The sequence below is a fragment of the Natator depressus genome, chromosome 16, assembly GCF_965152275.1.
Source record: "Natator depressus isolate rNatDep1 chromosome 16, rNatDep2.hap1, whole genome shotgun sequence".
NCBI classification, from domain to species: Eukaryota; Metazoa; Chordata; order Testudines; family Cheloniidae; genus Natator; species Natator depressus.
This window is the reverse complement of record NC_134249.1, coordinates 15,009,439-15,030,318: the sequence shown is the minus strand read 5'-3', so window position 1 is coordinate 15,030,318 and position 20,880 is coordinate 15,009,439. Positions and strand designations below refer to the sequence as shown.

Below are 20,880 nucleotides of genomic sequence, written 5' to 3'. Positions count from 1 at the left end.
CAACAATCTGTAACCCACTAACAATGCCCCCTCCCATCTGCTTCCACCTCCCCTTTCCTTCCTGTGACTGAAGGAGTGTTAGCGGGCCACTTCACCTTGAATGTCCCTTGAAATATGAGAAGCCTCCCTGTCCACTTAGCACTGTCACTAACCACCGGAAGTTAACATAACTGTGTTGCTCAGGGGAGTGGATTTTCCACACCTCTGAGTGACATAGTTACAGTGACATAAGTTTGTAATATAGACCAGGGCTGAGTTCATTTCCTAGATCTGAAGAAGAGCTCTGTGTAAGCTCGAAAGCTTGTCTCTCTCACCAACAGAAGTTGGCCCAATAAAAGATAGTACCTCACCCACCTTGCTTTTCAGTTATCACTACATTCAGGCATACCTCTGATGAGAAAGACATAAATGCTACAAGCCAAACTGGTTTGTTTACAAACTAATTTAGAGAATAGCTGTAAGAAAAATACCAAGATGCAGAATTTGAAATTGAGATGACACAATTGTACAGTGAAATACAGAAAATATTCAAACTTTAACTCTGCAGAATAAGACAAGACCCTTTTCATGGTCTCATTGCTTCATTTCTATAAAATGAGCTTCTTTTAACATGTAGCAGTATCTGAAGAGACCGTTGTTTGCTCAGATCGTGATTGGCTGCTTCTGTCTTGTATGTTACAGCAATTTGTAGAGTTCTGTTTTGTAGAGAACATCAACCTGAAAATAACATTTACAGATCGTACAAATTTAAAACATTTTTGTTGATTCCAGTGAGACCAGATGTGGAAAATAAACGATCTCATGTTCGCTCTTATCTTCTTGTTTTGCTTTGACTGCAGAATTATCTCCAGCCACTAAATTATGTTCTGTTAAATCCTAATTCGTGAGTGAGTGAGTCTGTCTGTCCCCTATATGTATTTATGAAACATTAAACAGTAACACTAAGGGCTTTGAGCAGGTATAGTACTCAGGAATCAGCTCCCTTCACGCATGGCAGCAAATCTGCAAGTAGAGAAGACAAGGAAACCGATAAACATTTACGAAGGATAGCTACAGGCAGGAAATGCAGTGTGAAGAAAGGAAATCAATCTTGTTTGCAGCCTCAGTGTAAGTGAGATAATATTCCCCATATCTTTTTTGTCAGAGATATATTGCTCAGAAAGAAAATTAAAAGGACTAGAGTTAAATTGCAGTTGTTACTTAAGTAGAGTTCAGGAGAACAGACCTATGAAATTAAGTTAAATGTAGGAGCATTTCAAAGTCCATATTGGGGAGAAAACTGTATCTTGCCTCAAAAGTAGCCTGAGGAGTTAAAGGGAGCATCAGAGGATGAGTTAGTGTGAATCTGATTCTAGGTAAGGAACTCTAAATCAGTTTGGAGGAGTTTGGTTTGTTTTTTTTCCCCTCGAGCAGGGAGTTTTCAGTGACATGTTTTTGTAATGTCATACTGCGGTGAGTGTGTTTTTTCACAGAAGTTAAATGTGGTGGGTAAAGGTCAGAATAGCACAAGTATCAGAGTTAATGGGAAAGGATGTGTTCTTCAGAGCTGTAGTATTGCCAGCTTTTCAGCTGCATTGCCTTTTATGGCTTGGCTGCTTCACGTTCAAGTGTTCTCTATAGATGGGACTGTGACAATCCGACTTGGACATTGTTACATAATTAAAAGTTTCAGAGTAGTTAAAAGTGTTACTGACATTGGGTCTCCCTCTTTTTCCTCTCTACTATGAAAATTCTAGGGAATTAAATTAAAGAGAAATGATGTCCAGCACTGCTTTGTTTAGCTGCAGATGAGCACCCAGGCCAAAGGAGAGATTTGGGATTATATACTGTGGTATTTTGAATCCTCAGACTGGTCTTTATTCTTTCCCTCATCTGAAGGTTAAAATGAGTTTGTGTTAGATACTATTAGGTGTTCTGTGGGAGTGATGATAATGGTCTTTGGAGTCTTATTTTAAACCCCACATGGGAAATGGCCGGCTTGTTTGGTGACATCAGAAAGGCACATAGGAAGTGCCATATTGAATCAAGCCAGTGATCCGTATAATCCAGTATCATGTCTCTCAGACAGTGGCCAACTGCTTCAGAAGAAGGTGCAGGAAACCCTGAAGTGGCCACTTGTGGATTAATCTGTTTATAGGGGTAGTTTCTTCCTAACCCCACCAATTAGTAGCTGGCTCCGACAGTGAAGCATGGGGTTTTATCCTTTCTAACATAACTGTGTGTGTTGTCATTTTGCATAAAATAGGTATAAGGTCTGACCCTGCATGGTGCTTAATTCCCAGATGGAAATAGTGATGCAATGTAAAGGCATGTGTGTGCCGGTTAGTGGATTATTGTTGGGGTTTCTCTTGGTCAAGGGGCTATTACAGGAGGCATTGTGCGATAGTGGTTGAGCAGGGGACTGCAAGTCAGGATTCTTGTATTCTATTTACAGCTGTGCCACTGAGTCAGTGCGTGTCTCTGAGCAAGCCACTTAACTTCCATGTGCTTCACCTTCCTCCTGTGTAAAAAGAGGATATACCCATCTTTGTAAAGAACATTAGAGCCTCTGATGAAGAGCAGTCTATAAGTGCTGAGAGCTGTTGCTTAGAATTGACTCTAAGGAGAATTTCAAGCAAGCATCTCTTACTAAGACTATAGTATGATATGAAGAATATAAATTCACACTACTATTCTTGTAAGGGGATTAATCTGTTTTTAACAAGATATGTTACTTAATGGCTGCTTAATAGACATTTCACAGGTCAAATTTTCTATAGCAGCTTAATGTAGACAAGAAAATATATGAAAAATAAGGTTTCTGCAGGAATCCAAAGTAATTGGACACGTCTCAAAACCGAATAGAAGAGGACAGCTGGTCCCACAGTCTTAAGCCTGTAACAGGGGGAAAGAAGAACATGCTCATATTGTATGTGAATGAAAATCAGTTAATAAAGGACCAGTATCAATACCAGAATGTGCCAATCAAGGAGGATGATTCTGTATCGTGAAGATGGCTGGGCAAGTGTCACATGGAGAAAAATTTTAATTCAGAGGCAGTGTTCAATTGGTATTTAAAGAGATCTTGTTCAGATGGGAGTAGTGTGGGGATGGTTGAATGGGAAACCAATAATTAAGGGTTACAGTGAACAATGCGAGGTAGAATTGCTAAAGGGATTAATTATACCTTGTCTATGAAACCTCTTTAATTGTTACCGATGTAAATCCGTGGCCTGCTGAGACATAAAATAGCTATCGTACACCTGTGTGGCTTGGTAGAGTCACAGAATAGATGCAAGATTTTTTTTGTTTTTCTATATCTCCTCTAATGTAATTGTTTGTTGTTTCTTTTGTTTATAATATTTTGGCTTTTTTTCCACAGCACTTTCATGATGGCAGAAAGGCACAACAAAACATTGAAACTTTCTGGAAACAGCTTGAAGCAGTAAGTGGAAACATTTTCAGAAGTGATGTTATAGCTGTATTGACACTGTCTTCATAGGGATCTTTCTAAACATTGTGTTTGAAAAGAGATTATGATATGGTTTGAGGAGAACATCTGAAATCCAAAAGAACATGATTTGAAAACTTGACTCTAAAGGTCAAGATATAAAGACATAAAATAGTGCCCTTTAAGTGCCATCCGTATAGCAGAATCTGGACCTCAATAATAGATATGACACAATGAGGGAAGGTGAGAAACTGTCAGGAGGGGACTGTGTAAGGAAAGGTGAGTGTTACCCATGGATACTCAGCTTATGCATGTGCACACCTTAGTTGTTCAGTCATATGTGCACACATAAAATAACAAAGATAGTATTGGCTCATTTATTGTGGCCTTCACAGAAGCGAGGGGTTTAAATGCAGAGAGAATAGTGATTTGGCAGATCAGAGCAAGGTGGTGTTCCATGTGTAGGGGGAATATGGAAAGAGGCTGAGAGACTAATGGGACATCAAGATGGCGTTACCATCAGAGCCAATCTGTCTGAAGATCAGAGCAAATATTTTCTTTCCAATAACTTTTGCAGTTTAGTGTGGAAATGTATGCAGATGTAAATGAGCTGTTCTCAAAAACTCTTGACAGTGATTACAGAAAATGAAGTTAGCAAGCGTTGCTTACTAGGTTGAATTTCAAATCGTGTTTCTCTCCAGTATCTGATGGGCTCATTTTTCCTTTTCAGAGTAAAAGGCGGTTTGAACGTGATTGCAAGGAAGCCGATAGAGCACAGCAGTATTTTGAGAAAATGGATGCTGACATCAACGTTACGAAAGCAGATGTTGAAAAGGTAAGCCAGGTGGCAAGGCACTCCATTTGTAAATACATATGTTAGAATGGTCACTCCTTCAGTCCCACTAATAACATACGTACTCCAGAATTGACCATCTTAACTGTATGCAGTGTTGTTGCAGCACATCGGTCCCAGGATATTAGAGAAACAAGGTTTGGAAGCTTGTCTCGTTCACCAACAGAAGTTGGTTCAATAAAGATATTACTTTATCCACCGTGTCATCTTAACTGTGTCAGTCCATAGCTTGGCCTAAACAAGGGATTCTCTGTAGTGGGGCACCTCCATTTGCCCAAAAAAGTGAGGGCTCCATTCTCAGCAGGTATAAATGGGCCTGGCTCCATTAAAGTCAGTGGGGTTAACTCAGTTTATATCAGATGAGGATCTTGCCCCAACTCAAAATCAGTCCTCGCTGGCTAGCAGCCGAGGATCTGGGCTCCACTCAGAAACTCGTAACTCCCAGTCAGCAGCGTAGCTCACCCAGGTTTCAACCTCTAGGACAACTAGATGGAGAAAGATTTGGACTTCACTATTATTAAATATTGATCTTGCAGCAGCAAAGCCAAGGATGGCGATACTTTGTGTGCTAATCTTAGCTGCCCATCAAAAGTAATCTAACCCATAGAGGCTGAGTGTTGAGGATTTACCAATGGCAAGTGCATGGGCAAACTCTGCTAGTGCTTGGGACCGAAAGCACGGTACTGTAAGCATCAAAGGGGCAGGGACCAGAATATTTTTCAGGTCACCTAAATGATTTGTTCAAAGGCAAACCAGTATAATTGTTGACTTCCCCCCCTTTTTAAAATAGAAATAATCAGCAGAATGGCTATTAAAGCACAGTATTAATTAAGAGCCAAATTCTGTGCCTTACTCTGCAAGTGGGCCCATTGAAATCCACAAATAAAGGCCCAATTCTGCTATCCTTTCTACTCACCACGAGCAAGGGTGGCAGAATCAGGGTTATAGTAATTTTCCAAGGATGACTGGTGATGACGACAATTTACATGTTGACTGTTGCTGTGTGATGCAGGTAGAACACAACTCCCTGCTTTCCATGCTACTGAATATAGCAGAGATGTCCTAACATCCCACTGGTGACAATGAAGTGTTAGTGCATGACTGCATCCCAGCAAAGACAGGGTGGTTATTCATGATACACACAGACTTGCTGTATAGCAGAAAAGATTTTCATATTGTAAAGTATCCTTGCAGGTAGGGGCGGCTCTAGCAATTTTGCCGCCCCAAGCAGTTGCCGCCGAATTGCCGCCGCGCCAAGAGCGGCGAAGCTGCTGCCCAAAAGCTGCTGTGGCGGGAAAAGCAGCGGAGCTGCCGCTGAATTGCCGCTGCAGGACATGGACTGCCGCCCCATTCTAATTGTCGCCCCAAGCACCTGCTTGGAAAGCTGGTGCCTGGAGCCGGCCCTGCTTGCAGGTCTTGCTTGACACTGATTAGCACCACTTCATCCAGATAGATGCCTCAGAGTATGTATTATTTTGGGGGGTCTTTTTCTGGTTTATTAGTGCCATCAAATGCAGGGAATTCTTTCTTCTTTTCTTTTTAGATGCATCAATGATATTAATACACTAAAGATATTTAATACATGATGTTCTAATGCAGTTATCCATATTTGCTACTTTGCTTAATAAGAAGCATTGTGACTCTATGATATCGGCCACATGCGTGCTCTAAAATGATATCTTTTGTCGTTGTTGTCAGTGTACTAAGATGGGGCCTGAGCCTTCAACCCTCACCCATATTAGAGACAATGGGATGTCTTATGTGAGTAGGGATTGTAGGATTGGGCTAATATTTAGGGCCAACCCTGTCTGTAACATCAGGTTTATCATCCCATAGAGTACATTATAATGTATTTAGTCTAAACCCCACATAAAATTTGGAATCCAGTGTTGTATGCCAATGATTAGCAACGTGCTGCTGGATCACAGTTGGCATCAAGTTATAACATTATTTGTGGCTTTTGCATGTTGGCCCCTATTCAGCAAAGAACTTAAACAGATGCTTAACTTTAAATGTGTATCAGTGTTTTGCAATCAGGGCCTGAAATATGAAGTCGTCCCTTAGCCACATTCACAATTGTACATGCAGGAGGATGCAGTATGTTTATACATCTAGTTCAGTGATGTTGCTGTAATTTAAGAAAGCAACATGGAGGAAGATGACTTATCTAAATCACTTCTATTATTGATGGAACTGTACATCTGTTTGGAAGATGCAGAAGTATGAGATTTTTTTTTTTTTTAGATTGCTAAAATTAGTAAGGGCAATTTTGTCTTGCATGGCACAGTTTAGTCCATGTGGGCCAAAAATAACCAGCATTTTGAAGCAAGCCAATATGTAATTGATTTAAAATCTAATGCCCTGGCTTCCAGAGGTGGAGGGCACCCACAGAAGTCAGCACCTCTGGAAAATCATGCCACAAATGATGTATTGTCACTGAACTCTTAGCGGAGAAAAGGTTTGTCACCTCCTGCATGAAGTTAAAACTGTAGTGTTAGAGGCATGTTTTCTGCTTAGCCCTCAAGCAATTAATTTCTTAATTAATTAATTTCTGGGGATTTCTTAAAGCTGTTAAATTTCAAGTGAGTATTGATTTATACCGAAAGAGTTACATATACAGGCATGGCTACACTTGCAGATGTAGAGCGCTTTCAGTTAAACCAGCCTTTGGAGAGCGCAGTAGGGAAAGCGCTGCAATCTGTCCACACTGACAGCTTCAAGCGCACTGGCGTGGCCACATTTGCAGCACTTGCAGCAGCATTGGGAGCAGTGCATTATGGGCAGCTATCCCAGCATGCAAGTGGCTGCAACGTGCTTTTCAAATGGGGTAGGTGGGCTGGAGTGTGACAGGGAGTGTGTTTTGTGTATGTGGGGGGGGAGAGTGGGTTTTTGGGGGTGCTGAGAGCATGTCAGCATGCTGTCTTGTAAGTTCAGACAGCAGCAGACCCCCCTTCTCCCCGCCTCTCTCTTTCACACACAGCATTCCAAACTGATGACTTGCTTTGTCTCGGAGCAGATAAGCAGCCAGCTGTCAGAAACGGAGCTTTCAAAGAGCATATCCGCATTCCTGTAGCGATTCAAAAACAATGACAAGTGTGGCCACTTGACTTAAGGGGATTATGGGACGTTTCTGGAGGCTGATCAGAGTGCAGTAATGCAACACCTCGTTTACACTAGTGCTGCGGCACTCCAGCAGGGGCGCAGCAAATGTTATTCCACTTGCCGAGGTGGAGTACCAGCCACGCTGTAGCCGTGGAGTCAGAGCGCTCTGTGTGCCTTGCCAGTGTGGACGGGTAGTGAGCTAGTGCGCCCGGGGCTCCTTTACTGCGCTGTAACTTGCAAGTGTAGCCAAGCCCTGACAGTGCAGTTTTTGCACATTGGGAAGTCTGCTGCATGCCACTCCCAGTTAATTTCATGCTGGGAAGCTGGGAAGCTGTCATACGCTAATATGTCACTGAAATCAATGGGATGTTAGAACATCCCTGGCACATTCAGCATTATGGAAGTTGGGAGGTAGGTAGATACCATCCGGTCTCCGTATGTTAGCAGCAGCACAACAAAATGTACAATAAGCCCAGAAAATTTCCCCAAAGCATTCTGGCATATCAAAGGAGAAAAGGCCGCTGTGATTTTATCATTAATTGTAAATTCATCATGCAAATTTAATCCCTTATCACTTTTCTGGATTTGTCACAGTATTTTTCAGGTGACAGTATATCCTAGCATGTCAAAAATGTAATGCTTCATGCATATTCTGTGCTAGAAGGAGATTATCTGTGCTTTATCTATTAAAAATAAATCATAGAATTCATTTTCTAGTTATAAAATTAGGAACCCCCCTTCACCCCCAAGATTTTATGCAAGACTGAGATCAAGCACAGACATGACCTTGTTATCTAAGCATGGGGTTAGGAAACAGTTACTCCTGAGTTCTAATCCTGGCTCTAACACTGATTTCCTCTCTGTGACCATAACTAATTCACATATCAATGATGCATAAGACAATGTGAGGCAATTTCTGGAAGGCAAACTTTATTTTCCTTCCCTGTAAAATGAAGAGAGAAATGGGGGAGAAAGGAGGGAGAGATTTGCCACCATATTATCACATTTTGTAAATTAAACTTATAAACTAGAATTTGGCCACCATATTATCACATTTTGTAAATTAAACTTATTGCAAAATGAAGCAGAGTGCAATAAACAGATGTATTTGAAGGCTATAAATAAATAAATAAATAGAAAGGCAGGATCTATTGGGAGGGATGGCAATGAGTGTCCACTGCTCCCTGCAGAAGGCATCTGTCAAGTCCCCAGTTATGCTGTCAGCAGCATGGTAGATGTAGAAGGAAGGGGTTATCAAAACGAATTGAATGTGCAATAATATTGCTAAACAGAGAGGACAGTGTTTTCTAAGTGCATGTGTTAAACTGGATTTATCCATGTCAGGCTGTGAATAATGGCCTTCCTTTACTTCACCCTGCCCGTGTGACTGGGTCTGCCCTTACGTAACTCCTAAGTGCAAAATAGGATATTGTTTAACCAAGAACTGCAGTTGGGGGTAGCTTTAGCTAACTTGTGGCAGAGAGATACAAAAACTGTTCAGTCTCAAGTGATGCAATGAGATAATTTTCTGCCCTTCTTTTATTACAGTGTCTCTAATTTCGTTTGCCTCTCATAACTTGGCTACCACAGTTTCACTCCCAAAAACTTTCTGGCCAGGAAAGCAGACAATCTCGCTTCATTTGGTGCCAGTGATGTTCAGTCTGCTGGCTGAAAAGGGTGCTCCCAAGCAACGTGATTAGTTGCCCTCATTTCTGGGGCCTGAGATAAACGCCTCTGTTGCTTTAGCCTATACCTGCTAACATGAGGAGACAGTACAGGCTATTTTTGCATCAGCCTTTGCAGAGAAATGGAATTAAAATTCTGCAGTGCATCACAATTACATTTGCAAGTTGTTGTTTGTTTTTAAGCTGTGATTCACTGATGCATCCTGTGATTTGAGAACAAGAGGAGGCTATGGAAATCTCTGCATCTCTGATCAGCCCCCACCTCTTAATCCTTAGATAATAACCAGCTTTGACAAATGCAGCAGGAAATCCTGCAGTCGGGTGGCTAGTGATCAACACCTAAAAGGACTCTGCAAACCTTATTGGGAGTGGGGTCAGGTGATGGTGGAACTAGAGCATGCCTTTTAGATAGGCTCTTCCTAGAGCTGCAATCAGAGCTTGCAGCTGATGTTAGGCCCTCTGATGAACAGCGTGTCAAGTGGCTGCTTTGCTTCAGTTGTGTTTAAAGACAGACTTCTCAGGAACTAAAGGAAGGGCAAGAAGCAGGATCAATTGACTGCAAAGTGTAAATATTACAGAACAGACTCTACCCAATATGCCTTGGTCCCCTTGGAGGTAGTGCTGAGATGCACCATTCCAATGTGTTAGCCTTTTTATTAAGGCATGGAGAGTTTGTACTTTACAACTAAATGATTTTTATTTAAACACTACATCATACAGCTACGAGAGATTCTGTAAGAGCCACAGTCTGGTGTGTCCCCTGGAGTCCAGAACCCCACCTTTCTAAAAGAAGGATCATCTTTGGTCTCTGCAACTACATCCTTATACAACAATGATAGCTACTCAATGCACCCAAGAGGAGCTCTGGGAAGCATTGTGCCTCAGAGAGGTTCAAGTGGTTGCCAATGCACAAGGGAAGCATCCTCACTGTGCCATTTAAGAGGGGGAAGCATCTGGTGCCGGGGGTCAAGTGGCAGGGTGAGAGCTTTGTTCATTTCCTGCCCCTGTTTTGGTGGCAGTAGCAGGGACCACTCCCTGTGATCAGGAGATCTGCAGTTGTGGCCAGCTTCTGCACATGCAGACAAAGTGTGGGTTAGGCTCCTTGCACTTACCTCCCCTTCTGCATTCACAATCAGGCTTTAAATTATAAGCATTAGCTGTGTGCAGACACAGTATTTCGGTGTGCACTCACACTTGCAGTTTGGCATGAAGTGTGTCTCTCCTATGAAAGGTTTTGCCAGTTCAGCTTTTTGGCTTAGTGAGCTCAGGTTACGAAACTTAAACTTTGCAGTAAGTCCAGTTATAGGGACCTGGTTTGGAAATCCTCAAAATGGACTAACATGATGCTGTTAACACTGAGAAAAACTTGTGGGTGACACTGTGGGTTGCAGCTGAGTTGTGATGGCAATGGGATGTAGGAGTTTGCTGTAGCTCTCTTTCAAAAACCACCATGCAGTCATTTAATTTTTTGACCATTTGGGGAAATGAGTCGTCACATGAGCAGTCCAGCCAGCGTACATATAAGGAATCGCTCTGTTGTTTGTTCCTTTTCTTTAGTGCTATAATCACTAACGAGCTGACATCTTTATGGGATGGTGTGGTGCCCAGCGGTGCCTTTGCAGATTTTGTACAATAAAAAATGTCTGCCTGCTTTTCTTAAGGGCCTGTTTTTATATGTAACATTTTATAGCATCACTTTTTAAAGAGGAAGCGCTTTAGGGCCCAGTTGCATGAGGTGCTGAGCACCCTTGCCTCTCACTGACTTGCATAGCAGCTGAGGGCAATCAGCACTTTGCAGAAGGTGCTCAACACCTGGCAGAATAAGGCCCACAGTAGGGAGGCAGGAAAGCCACATAGTTACATCCTAGATAATGATCAATTCGTCATAAGATAATGTTCGCCGTCAGCTTCTAACAGGAGAAACTGGAGTTTGTGAGCTGTCAGCACCGTGTTCCTCAATCCAGAGACTACAGAAATGCTATTCAACAGTTCACATTGTACAGGAAAGTTGACTTTTTTTATGAGGATTTGAGGGGAAGTGTCAGAGTCTTATAATGGAAACTCAACTTTAACCTTCATTGAGGAGTGGTTCCTGACTCCCCACAATTAGCTCTGGGTTTTTTTAAATAGTGCATCTTCCGTAAATCTTCAGCCCACATCCGGAAAGGTTTTGTTTGCATTAGGGCTTTATTCACATCCTGTGCTCTGCTGCTGTCTCTTTCTTTCTGTGCTGTGGGGTTCTTCTTTGCATTTGCCTCTATAGATGCTTCCTGCAGGTGCTTGATCTTATTATATGTCTGCTCCTGGGTTGCATTGAATCCCACTGAAAGTGCAAAATGCTTCTACCATCTCCTGCCCTCACCAGTCCCAGTGTTAAATAAAAACCTACAACTGATCTAATTTTATAGCCTTAACCCTGTAGTGACTCAGACATTGAGGAGTTTATCCTCACAACACCATATGAAGTTGAGAATTACTATCCTTATTTCACTGAGGCACAGAAAGAGTAAGGACCTGATCCAGAGCTAACTGAAGTCAATGGGAGCACTTCCATTGACTTCAGTGGATTTCAGACCAGGCCCTATGTGACTTCCCAAGTCACTCATGATAGAACTGGAAATAGAATTCAAATCTCCTGAGCCCCAGTCCAGTGCCTTATCCACACATCCATCCTTTGCTGGATAGCTGCATAAATCCTCCCAACCGCCACCACCTCCCCAGGCCCAGTGCCCCAATACGCACAAATATGTACGTGTCATTATATGCCATTGCCCTGACATTTTTTATTCAGTAATAAATGGGGTTGATTGCAAATAACCAAGGGAAATAAGATATTTCAGAGTGATTTAATGTCAGCCTGCAAGGATAAAAGCACACAAAACAATTTAAATCATTATATTATTTTGTTTTCTCGTCAATAAAAGTAATTACAATAAAATGCTGTCAGTAGGGTCTGAAATTTACATCCCCCCTGCTCCCTCCAGATGCTCCTAGGCTCTTTTGATTGTGTTAAAACTGACCATGTTATTTCTCCTTGGAGGAGGAGTCTCCGTTATTGTTGCATCAAATAGTCAGTGTATCACTGGCAGAGTCCCATTATGCATAGATCTGCAAAGGCTGCCAGTTAGAGGGATTCCTGGGAGAAGCAGCTCTTCTTACCTTTACAAATGGAGGCGGACCAGCAGTGTTAGCTGCTCTCTCAGCCTGTGGGCTGGGGCCCTTTTCATTAAGAATTTATAAATTGTTATTATCCTGTACATACAGAGCTGCTTTTACAGAAGACCTGAGGGACATGGAAAGACTTCTGATCTGTGTTTAAAGCTTCCCTTCATTTGTCATTTTACAATTCACATTATCCGAACAATAGTCAAGTCATAATAAAGTGAGATAAGATGTATACCGGCTAAAAAAACCTTGCAAACAAGCCACAGAGGAAACTTCTCCAGAGCCGCAGATGAATAGCAGTAATGTGCATTTCAGAGGTTTTGCCCCATCAAGAGCTTCAGGACTAAATTTTCCAAAGTGACTAGGGATTCTGGGTGTCCCAGTTCTTAGGCTCCTCAGGGTATGTCTCCATTGCATTTTAAAACCCAGGGCAGCGAGTCTCAGAGCTTGGGTCTGCAGACTCCGGCTCGTGCTATGGCACTAAAAACAGCTGTGTGTGCATTTGGGCTCAGGTTGGAGCTTGGGCTCTGAAGCTGGGGAGGGGAATGGGTTCCAGAGCCTCACTCTAGCCTGAGCCAGACCGTCTACACAGCTGTTTTGAACACCATAACATGAGTCCAAGTCTGAAGACTGAGCCTCTGAGATTCACTGCGATGGGTTTTGAGAAGCAGTGTAGACAAACCTTTAAAGGGCCTTGTTTTTCAGAAAATGCTGAGCCATCTGCCCTCTGAAAATCAGGCCTGTTTTAAGGTAACTCCAGTTGAGCACTAAGAAATGCAGCACCAAAATCACTAGTCGCTTTGGAAAATTTAGGGTTCTGTTTTTATTGTTATAAAAAGTTGGAAAAATCTTGCACTATTTAAAATCTGTTTAACACAGAGAAAATTATTTCACCCTTTGTATTAAATAATCCCAAACCCCTAGCTTCTCTCTTCTCGCCCCCCCCCACCCCTTTGTCTGCTGTGAATTTATACCAGTAAATCAATAATGCAAACAAAATATACAATCTGGTTGAAATTCACCCCTACACAGCTCAGACACACAGACTATGCACCACTTAAGTGCTTATGCGGGAGGTAAGTGGTGCACAGGACTTGGGCTTGCCCTCTGGTCCTCTGTACAAACTGAATTTCACCTTTGGTGAATAAGCAGCTGCTTTTTTCTTGCTTTAAACATGAAGCTGGGCTAAACTCTGCAATCCTTACTCACTTGTTACCCAGGCCAAATTCCCATTGACTTCACTGGGATTTTGCCCTGGTAATGTCTTCATGAGGTCTGTGGGATTAAGACTAATGTGAATTGCTCAGTTTATACCAACACACCTTCTTTCTGAGTGCTTGCTTCCCAACAGGCAGGTCTGTACATGAAAGCATTGATTCTTTCCAGATAGTTTTTTGCATGTTCTCTAACGGTGAGTCCTATTTACAGTTTATTTATTACCTGAGAGACAGTCTTGTGATTTTTAACAGCTGCTTTTCCACATTGACTCATAATTAATTTATGAATTTTGCTTTCTGGTCAACTAAGGGTTAATGGCTACAGTGTCTCTGGGTAAGTACAGGAAGTAGGGTGACCAGATAGCAAGTGTGAAAACTCAGCACAGGGTGGGCGGTAATAGGCACCTATGTAAGAAAAAGCCCCAAATATTGGGACTGTCCGTATAAAATCGGGACATGTGGTCACCCTAACAGGAAGAAGCAGCTGCATTTCGTAAATACCCTCATGTACTGTGTACAGATTTTGTGTTGGCTCTTCTAAGAGGAGAACAAGTAATGGAAACATCAGATGCTTTTGGATGTTAGGTCAGCAAATCCATTTGGCGTCATCTCCTTTCTGTTAGCAGCTGTACACCACAACAGTTCTTCACTAAATGGCCATTTGAGCATCTTATAAAAATGCGTCCTCCTTAGACATTTCCTCACTTTATATTACAAAGTACAGTACTGGGGGAAAATATGTAAACTGCAAACTTCTGAATTAGTAAAGATCAAATGTGGGGCAAAAAACTTTCATTAGGGATGTAATAATAAGGCATGGACTATTATACTATGTGAGACTAATTAACTTTGTGTCAGATGCTTGGGACCATCTTACTCCATTTTTATTGGGCTCCTAGGAGCTATGTTAATACAAATAATAATTCTTACTCAGTTGCACTTCGAGTGAATTGAGTGGGTATTTTGCCTGAATAAGGACTAAATAAAAGTGGGGTCAAGAGCTCAGGAATTTGCACATTGTTTGTAAGCTAGCCTATGAATCAACATTTTGCAGTCAATAATTTTGAGCCATAAATATAAAATAATGCAAGGTTAACAGTTCATACTAGCAATTTCTTTTCTTCCATTGGTCCTGCCTTGTGGTTGTATGTTGTCTGTAAAATTCTTCTTAGAGTAAGATGACCAGAAGTGTGCATAGTACTCCAAATATGATCTAATTCATCCCTCAGTGCTGGAATAATTTCCACTGTTTATATTATATACTTCTATTTATGTAGCCCAGAATTTAGTTTGCTTATTTTACTGCAGCTAAACAGAGCACCACATATCTGAGTTTTATCAGCCACAGTTCCAAACCTTCAAATGCTTGCAAACAATGAGGAAGAGGAACACCTGTTTTTATTGTAATAAATTGGACCTACAAATAGGTGTTATAATGTTGCTGTGGTTCTCCAAATTATTTATGCTGCATGCCACTTCATATGCGCCTGGATCGACTTCTCTTTCGACATCCCAGCTGTCCCTGTGTTTCACTCTGCAGACCCCCGGAAATGTTTCTGCAGACTATTATGCTCCATAAACAGAGGCTTGAGAACCACTGTTGTAAGGAGATGGACTTCTGGTTTCAAGGCGTGATTGACTCAATAAGGCCACCGAGCAGTATGGATGAATCTTGGTACTCTTCTTTGTGCATATTTACTACCATTGGGTGGTGGTTGTTGCTGTTGTTTTTTATTATTTGTTTTACTGTAACACTGACAGGTTCCAAACAATATCGGGGTCCTGTTGGGCTAAGTGCTGTACAGACACTTAGTGAAAGACAGTACCTACCCTGCAGGGTTTACAGTCTAAATGGACAAGACAGACAAAAAATGGATGAAAGGAATTATAATTATCCCCATTTGTAGGTGGGGAATAGAAGCATTGAGAGATTTGCCAAAGGTTACACAAGGGAGCCTGTGGCAGAGCTAGGAACTGAAACCAGATCTCCCAAATCCCAGAACAATGCCTTAACCACAAGTCCATCCTTTCTCTGATTGTCAGACTTACCCACCCAATTAGTAGGAGGTAGGTAGTCCTAGGACTAACTGTGCTTGTACATGTCTGGCATGTGTATGAACGTGAACTTTTGTTTGCAGTGTAGCTGGGACCAGAACAGTTAAAGAACTGGGGTTGGGATTTGTGTTGCAGCTTTGTAATGCTGGTGGTTCTTTCTGAACTCTATAAATCAGATCTGTCTTACTCATTAGAGCCTTATTTGGTATTTTATTGTTCTAATATATCTCTCATTAGTGTGTGCTCAGATAAGCTGGCAGAACTGCATGCAGTGCTAACGCACTAGATAACATTTGCTAGGGTTTGATAATGAAGCTTTAGTCCTCCCTATCAGCTGTTTGCTTGTTTGTATTTGGCTACATTCAGCCAAGGGTTTTCAGGGATTCACTGCTTGTTAGGTTTCTTCCTTCTAATGATTGAAAGTAACTATCTGTTTTCCTTTTACTTTCCCCAAGGAAATAAAATGTTGAAAACCAATTTCCTGCTTACTTGATGAGATGGTCAAAATGCTTATGGCATAATAGTTAATAATAGGACCTGATCCTTCCAGCACGAAAGTCAAGGGGTGAAACCCTGGCCCTGTTGAAGTCAATGGCAAAATGCCCACTATCTTTAATGAGGTCAGGATTTCACCAGCTGAGTCTAATCATGTGAGCAAAGTAACTTGTTCTTTGTTTGTATAGTGCCTAAGAATGATGGTCTTCGGCCATGACTAGGGCTTCTAGGTGCAACAGTAAAACAAATAATAATAATAATACTCGTGTGTTTGCAGGATTGGTCCCATAAATTAAAAAAAAGAATAAATAACAATGGGATAATAATATACTACTTGAAAATAATTTGTAAAGTATTGTGACATAGGACCCAATTATGAAACTCATACTCACTCAGTCCCACTTAATGGATTGTTTTCGCAAGGGACTTAAATGCATGCCTAATTTTAGGGTTGTGAGTGGTCCCATTGATTTAGAGATGTGCTCAAGCACCTTGTTGAGTTGGGACCGAAGTCAATAGGACTATTTGTTCATAAACTGTAACGTTAAAAATGGATTATAGTCTTGTAAACTCTACTGATGATACTGCTACCACAAGAAGTCCCATTGCACTTCCTGGTAATGAATACTTGCAGTTATAAGCAGTGACTCATGGTTTGCGTTGCAGCATCAGGCACTGTGTCTGAAATGTTATAGGAACAATTGAAAACATTCCTGAAATTGTGAAGTATTTCTTAGCATGCTTGTATCATTAACCTATTTTGAAGTTTCTTGTTCATATTTGCATTTCAGTTTGGTCTTATATTTATCAAAGACAGATCTATTGTTTGGCAGGCAGCAACCTGACGCTGCTTCATCTTACGCACTTGTCTGCCCAAAATTTTTTTTAAAACTCCATCAAACTTTTAACTGGAAACTGCACTTCTGGACAAGACCAACTGCTGAGAAGTTGGACTGTTTCACTCATTGTACCTTGGAGACCGTTTTTTTTGTGGGGAGATTTTTTTTTTTCCTTTTTCAGTTATTCATTTGCTTTCTACGACGACAGCCTGTGGGAGTTATGTTTTGCCTGTGTAAACCTAAAAGACAATATATCTATCAACCCTTTTGCTGTTTCTGGAATGTGTCTTTTGAAAAGTTCCCTTGAATTGTTCTCAACAAAACATGCTTCATTCTTCATCCTTACTGCAGACTGAAATAGTAAATAGGATAGGAGAAATTTGATCACTCCTCAAAAAAACTAATTGACAGTTTTTCTAGAACACAGAACCATATTGGGGGTTGTGACATAGTCTGAATAATGTAATTTTTTAAAAACTTCTCTAAGACACATCATTGTAATGGCATGATAACATAATAATAACTTCTTGTTCCTCACAGAATTTCTGAATGCTAATAGTAAAAGGGTTATGTCCATAATCCATTGAAGTCAGTTACATTGTCTTCAATGGGAGTTGGACAAAGTACAGTATGACAAAACCCTGGCTGCCTGTTTAAAAACTCCAGTTTAGCCTATTTCATATGTTGCATCTCAGCATTCATTCCAAGAGACTCAGTACCTGGAATTTACATCTTTACACCAGTATTTTTTACTTTTCCAATTCACCTTCACAACATGAGCATTTGAAAAAAAATCTTGATATAATAAAAGGAATTCAAAGAGTCTTCCATTATAAAGTACTATGTTTTAGTTAGAGGTCAGATACTTAAATTACACTGCATGCATGCAAAAATTATTGATAAATCTGGGAAAATTTTCCAGCCCTAATATGCAGTGTCTATTCAATACAAGAATGCACTCTTTGTTGCTAAACTGAAAAATTCTTGGAGTATAGTTTTTAAAAGTAGCTGTTCTAAGTAGCCTCATGTGAGACTCAGATATGCCCTGTAATCCATGTTACATCATAAAAAAATGTTTGCCAGGTTTGAAATTCTTTTAATTCCTAAATTTAAAGGGGTGGGGGGGAATCTTTTTCTGAATGAAGTACTTCACCCATAAAAGACTGTAGACCATAACTGATCTCGGCTCCAATGCCACCCATTTAGCTCACCTTTTTTCCCATCTCCAAAGGTTTGCTGGGATCATTACAAGCATCTGGAACAACCAGTAGCTGCTGTGTGCAAGTCTTGTTAATGCAATTCAGTGGTTAGATAGAAAATTGGTGCAGGAAATGTGGCAAAAATAAGTTTGATACCACAGGGTTTGTTTTTTCCTGCTAGCTGGTAGAGACAGGCAAAAGCACCATTGCCAAACTGTGCAGCTATTCAGTTTGTTTTTGAGCTTGAGAGACAAATCTGTGTACGTAAGCCTGGTTGTTTTTTTTTTTTTTTTTAAGTGCTGAGTACCCACAACTCCAATTGCTGTCAATGTGGGTTGCAGCTATTCAGCACCTCTAAAAATCAGGCCATTAAAATGCATCACATAATCCTTTGTTTTATTTTAACTTTACAAATGTTTAGCGTCATCATGGCATAATAAACCCAGCCTCTTACATGGACATTTTATGCTGTATTTTTTTACTGAGTACTGGAAATGCCATTCAATTAAGTTCTTCCCACTTACCATCAAGATCTAGTGTGGCAAGCTGAGAAAGGAAGCATCATTCAGGCAGAAATAATGGTAGTTTTGTGCACCTCCTATGCTAGAGAGGGTTCTAATGGGCCAAATCCCTGGCTGGTGTAAATTGGAATAGCTCTGTCAAAGTCGGATAAAGCTATGGCAGTTTACACTAGCTGAGGATCTGGACTTACAGATCTGCCTCATCCTTCATTCATAAATCAGGTATTTATAGAAAGCATGACTCTGAAATAAATGAACACTAAAATCTGAGTTGTGGTTTTGATGGAAATCTGGATTTTATCGTGTCCTGGCTGATATGGGGCTGAAAAGACTAACAATGCAGCAGATATCAGGCTGCAGTTCAATTTTTAAGAAATTTTCTCTTAATTAGAAGTGCTGCACCTGTGACCTTTAGGTTTTATTGTTGCATATGAGCTTTAAGAAAGAATTGCTTTAGCAAAAGCAGACTAAGGACAGCTAAGAAGTAGGCAGCATGCTTCATATGCATGTTTATTTGGGGGCCCATAAACTAATATTGGAAAAGAGATTCCATGAAGAAGGGGGCCTCATTAGCTTTCAGCATGACAGGTGAGGTGCAAAGCAAAAAAACCAAAACAAACCTGCGTGTGCTCTTTATGATGTATAAAGATTACCTAATTTGTTGTTCTTCTTTGGTTATATTGTAACTATCTAGTCTTGACATATATTTTCTCTTCTGGAGAATTCTGTCAGTCTTTGGAAGACTTCACTTGGAATGTGACTTCACATCTGGAGGTTTAAACCTGAGCTCTGGTTCTATGGACCCTGCCCACTTGAAAGGAGAAGGGAGAAAAAGCTGCCGCTCAGGTTTCAAACACTTACTTCTGAGGTCATGGATCTGGTCTTCCAAAGCCTGCCCTCTAGGAAAAGCCAAGCCAAAACCAGAACTTTCTAATGTAAAAAGGAGGAGGAAAAAACTCAGTCTCTTTGGAGCTTTCTTTATGTATAAATGAGCAGTAAAGGATAAAAAAAAAATTAGTTTTGTATTTTATTTCCTGTGCAGTTCACCTTTAAATTACTCCTATGATTCCCTCTCCTGTGTGACTCAGTGCCTGCAGCTTTAGACTACTGCATCCATGAGGAGTCTGAATCTGAAATGTAATGTCCCCAACTCATATTTTTATTATTCTGTAACTCCCACCGGAGTACAAGAACAGAGCTATAAAATATAATTCTGTTAATATTAAAGTGGTGATGTTAGTAGTAATAATTTAAAAAATTCCAGGCATTTTTATATGTTATTTTAAGATCAAAATACCTCACTGGAAAAACATTTAAAATGTCTTGAGCTTGCCCAATGCAAAAAAAAGGTGAAGAGGAACAATAACGTTATTGTGGCTCTCAGATCGGAATTCTTGTTTTGGAATGTAACCAGTTCTAGTTACTCATCTGCTGTGTTCTTATATTTTGGGGCACTTACACGCACGTTGAAAACTATGGGTCCTGTCCTGCAAACATTTAGGTATGAGATACTTTATTCATGTGAAACTAATGGGCCTCCTTTTGGGAGTGATTTGCAGGATCAGGCCCTAAATCTGTATTCATGGATTACTGGTCTTATATTTCAACGATGAAGTCAAGAGATAATGGCAGTTTGCGTAAACAGAACTGGGCTGTCCATGGAACTTAGCTCAAAAAATGGATTGCTCTTAGATGGCTGTACAGAATGGGATTCATAAGTGAATACTGATCTATAGCAGCTGGACCATGAGTAAGAGGTAGGGGAAGGGACAATCTTACATTACTGTTATAGCCTGGCAGATTTTTGTATGGGTGACTTCATTTTTATATATTTTTTTCAGTGTAAAAATGTAGCAATAATTGTTCCTTAATCAAATTTAATGCAAATATGTGTGTATAATAAGTAATATAGCTCTCGTGTAGAAAAACAACTGAACTGGCCTCTAGGGATTTCATTGCATATAAATAAAATTCCTGAAGACATACATGCTTGCTTACCATAATTAGCAGAAAGTTGAAGAATCTTGGGAGCATCGCATATGGCTGTTTTCTTTGATTTAGTTCACTTATCTGTTTCTAATTATGGTATTTTGCATTAAATGCTACTGTTTTGGCTCTTGGCATGCACATCATGCCCAATGAGTTCTCACTGGGTTTCTTAAATCATTTTATGAAACTAAGATAAAATGAATCCAGGAAAGTTTTACAATCAACTGTGCTTGCAAAAGAAATTGCAGAACTGAGTGAAATAAATAATTAGGTGATAGCTATGAGTTGGATAGATAGATGAGGAACAGGTTCATTTCTCTGCAAGAGGAG

General features: G+C 40.6%; 1 protein-coding gene across 21 annotated transcripts in view; it reads left to right on the top strand.

The window, feature by feature from the left end:
* Window positions 1-20,880, top strand: part of FNBP1 (formin binding protein 1) — a 148,378-nt gene that overhangs the window by 79,352 nt on the left and 48,146 nt on the right. For all 21 annotated transcript variants that reach the window (XM_074973955.1, XM_074973965.1, XM_074973953.1 and 18 more), the window contains exons 6-7: window positions 3,362-3,424; window positions 4,161-4,265. In XM_074973955.1, coding sequence (XP_074830056.1) covers window positions 3,362-3,424; window positions 4,161-4,265 — 168 coding nt within the window. The remainder of the gene's footprint in view (window positions 1-3,361; window positions 3,425-4,160; window positions 4,266-20,880) is intronic.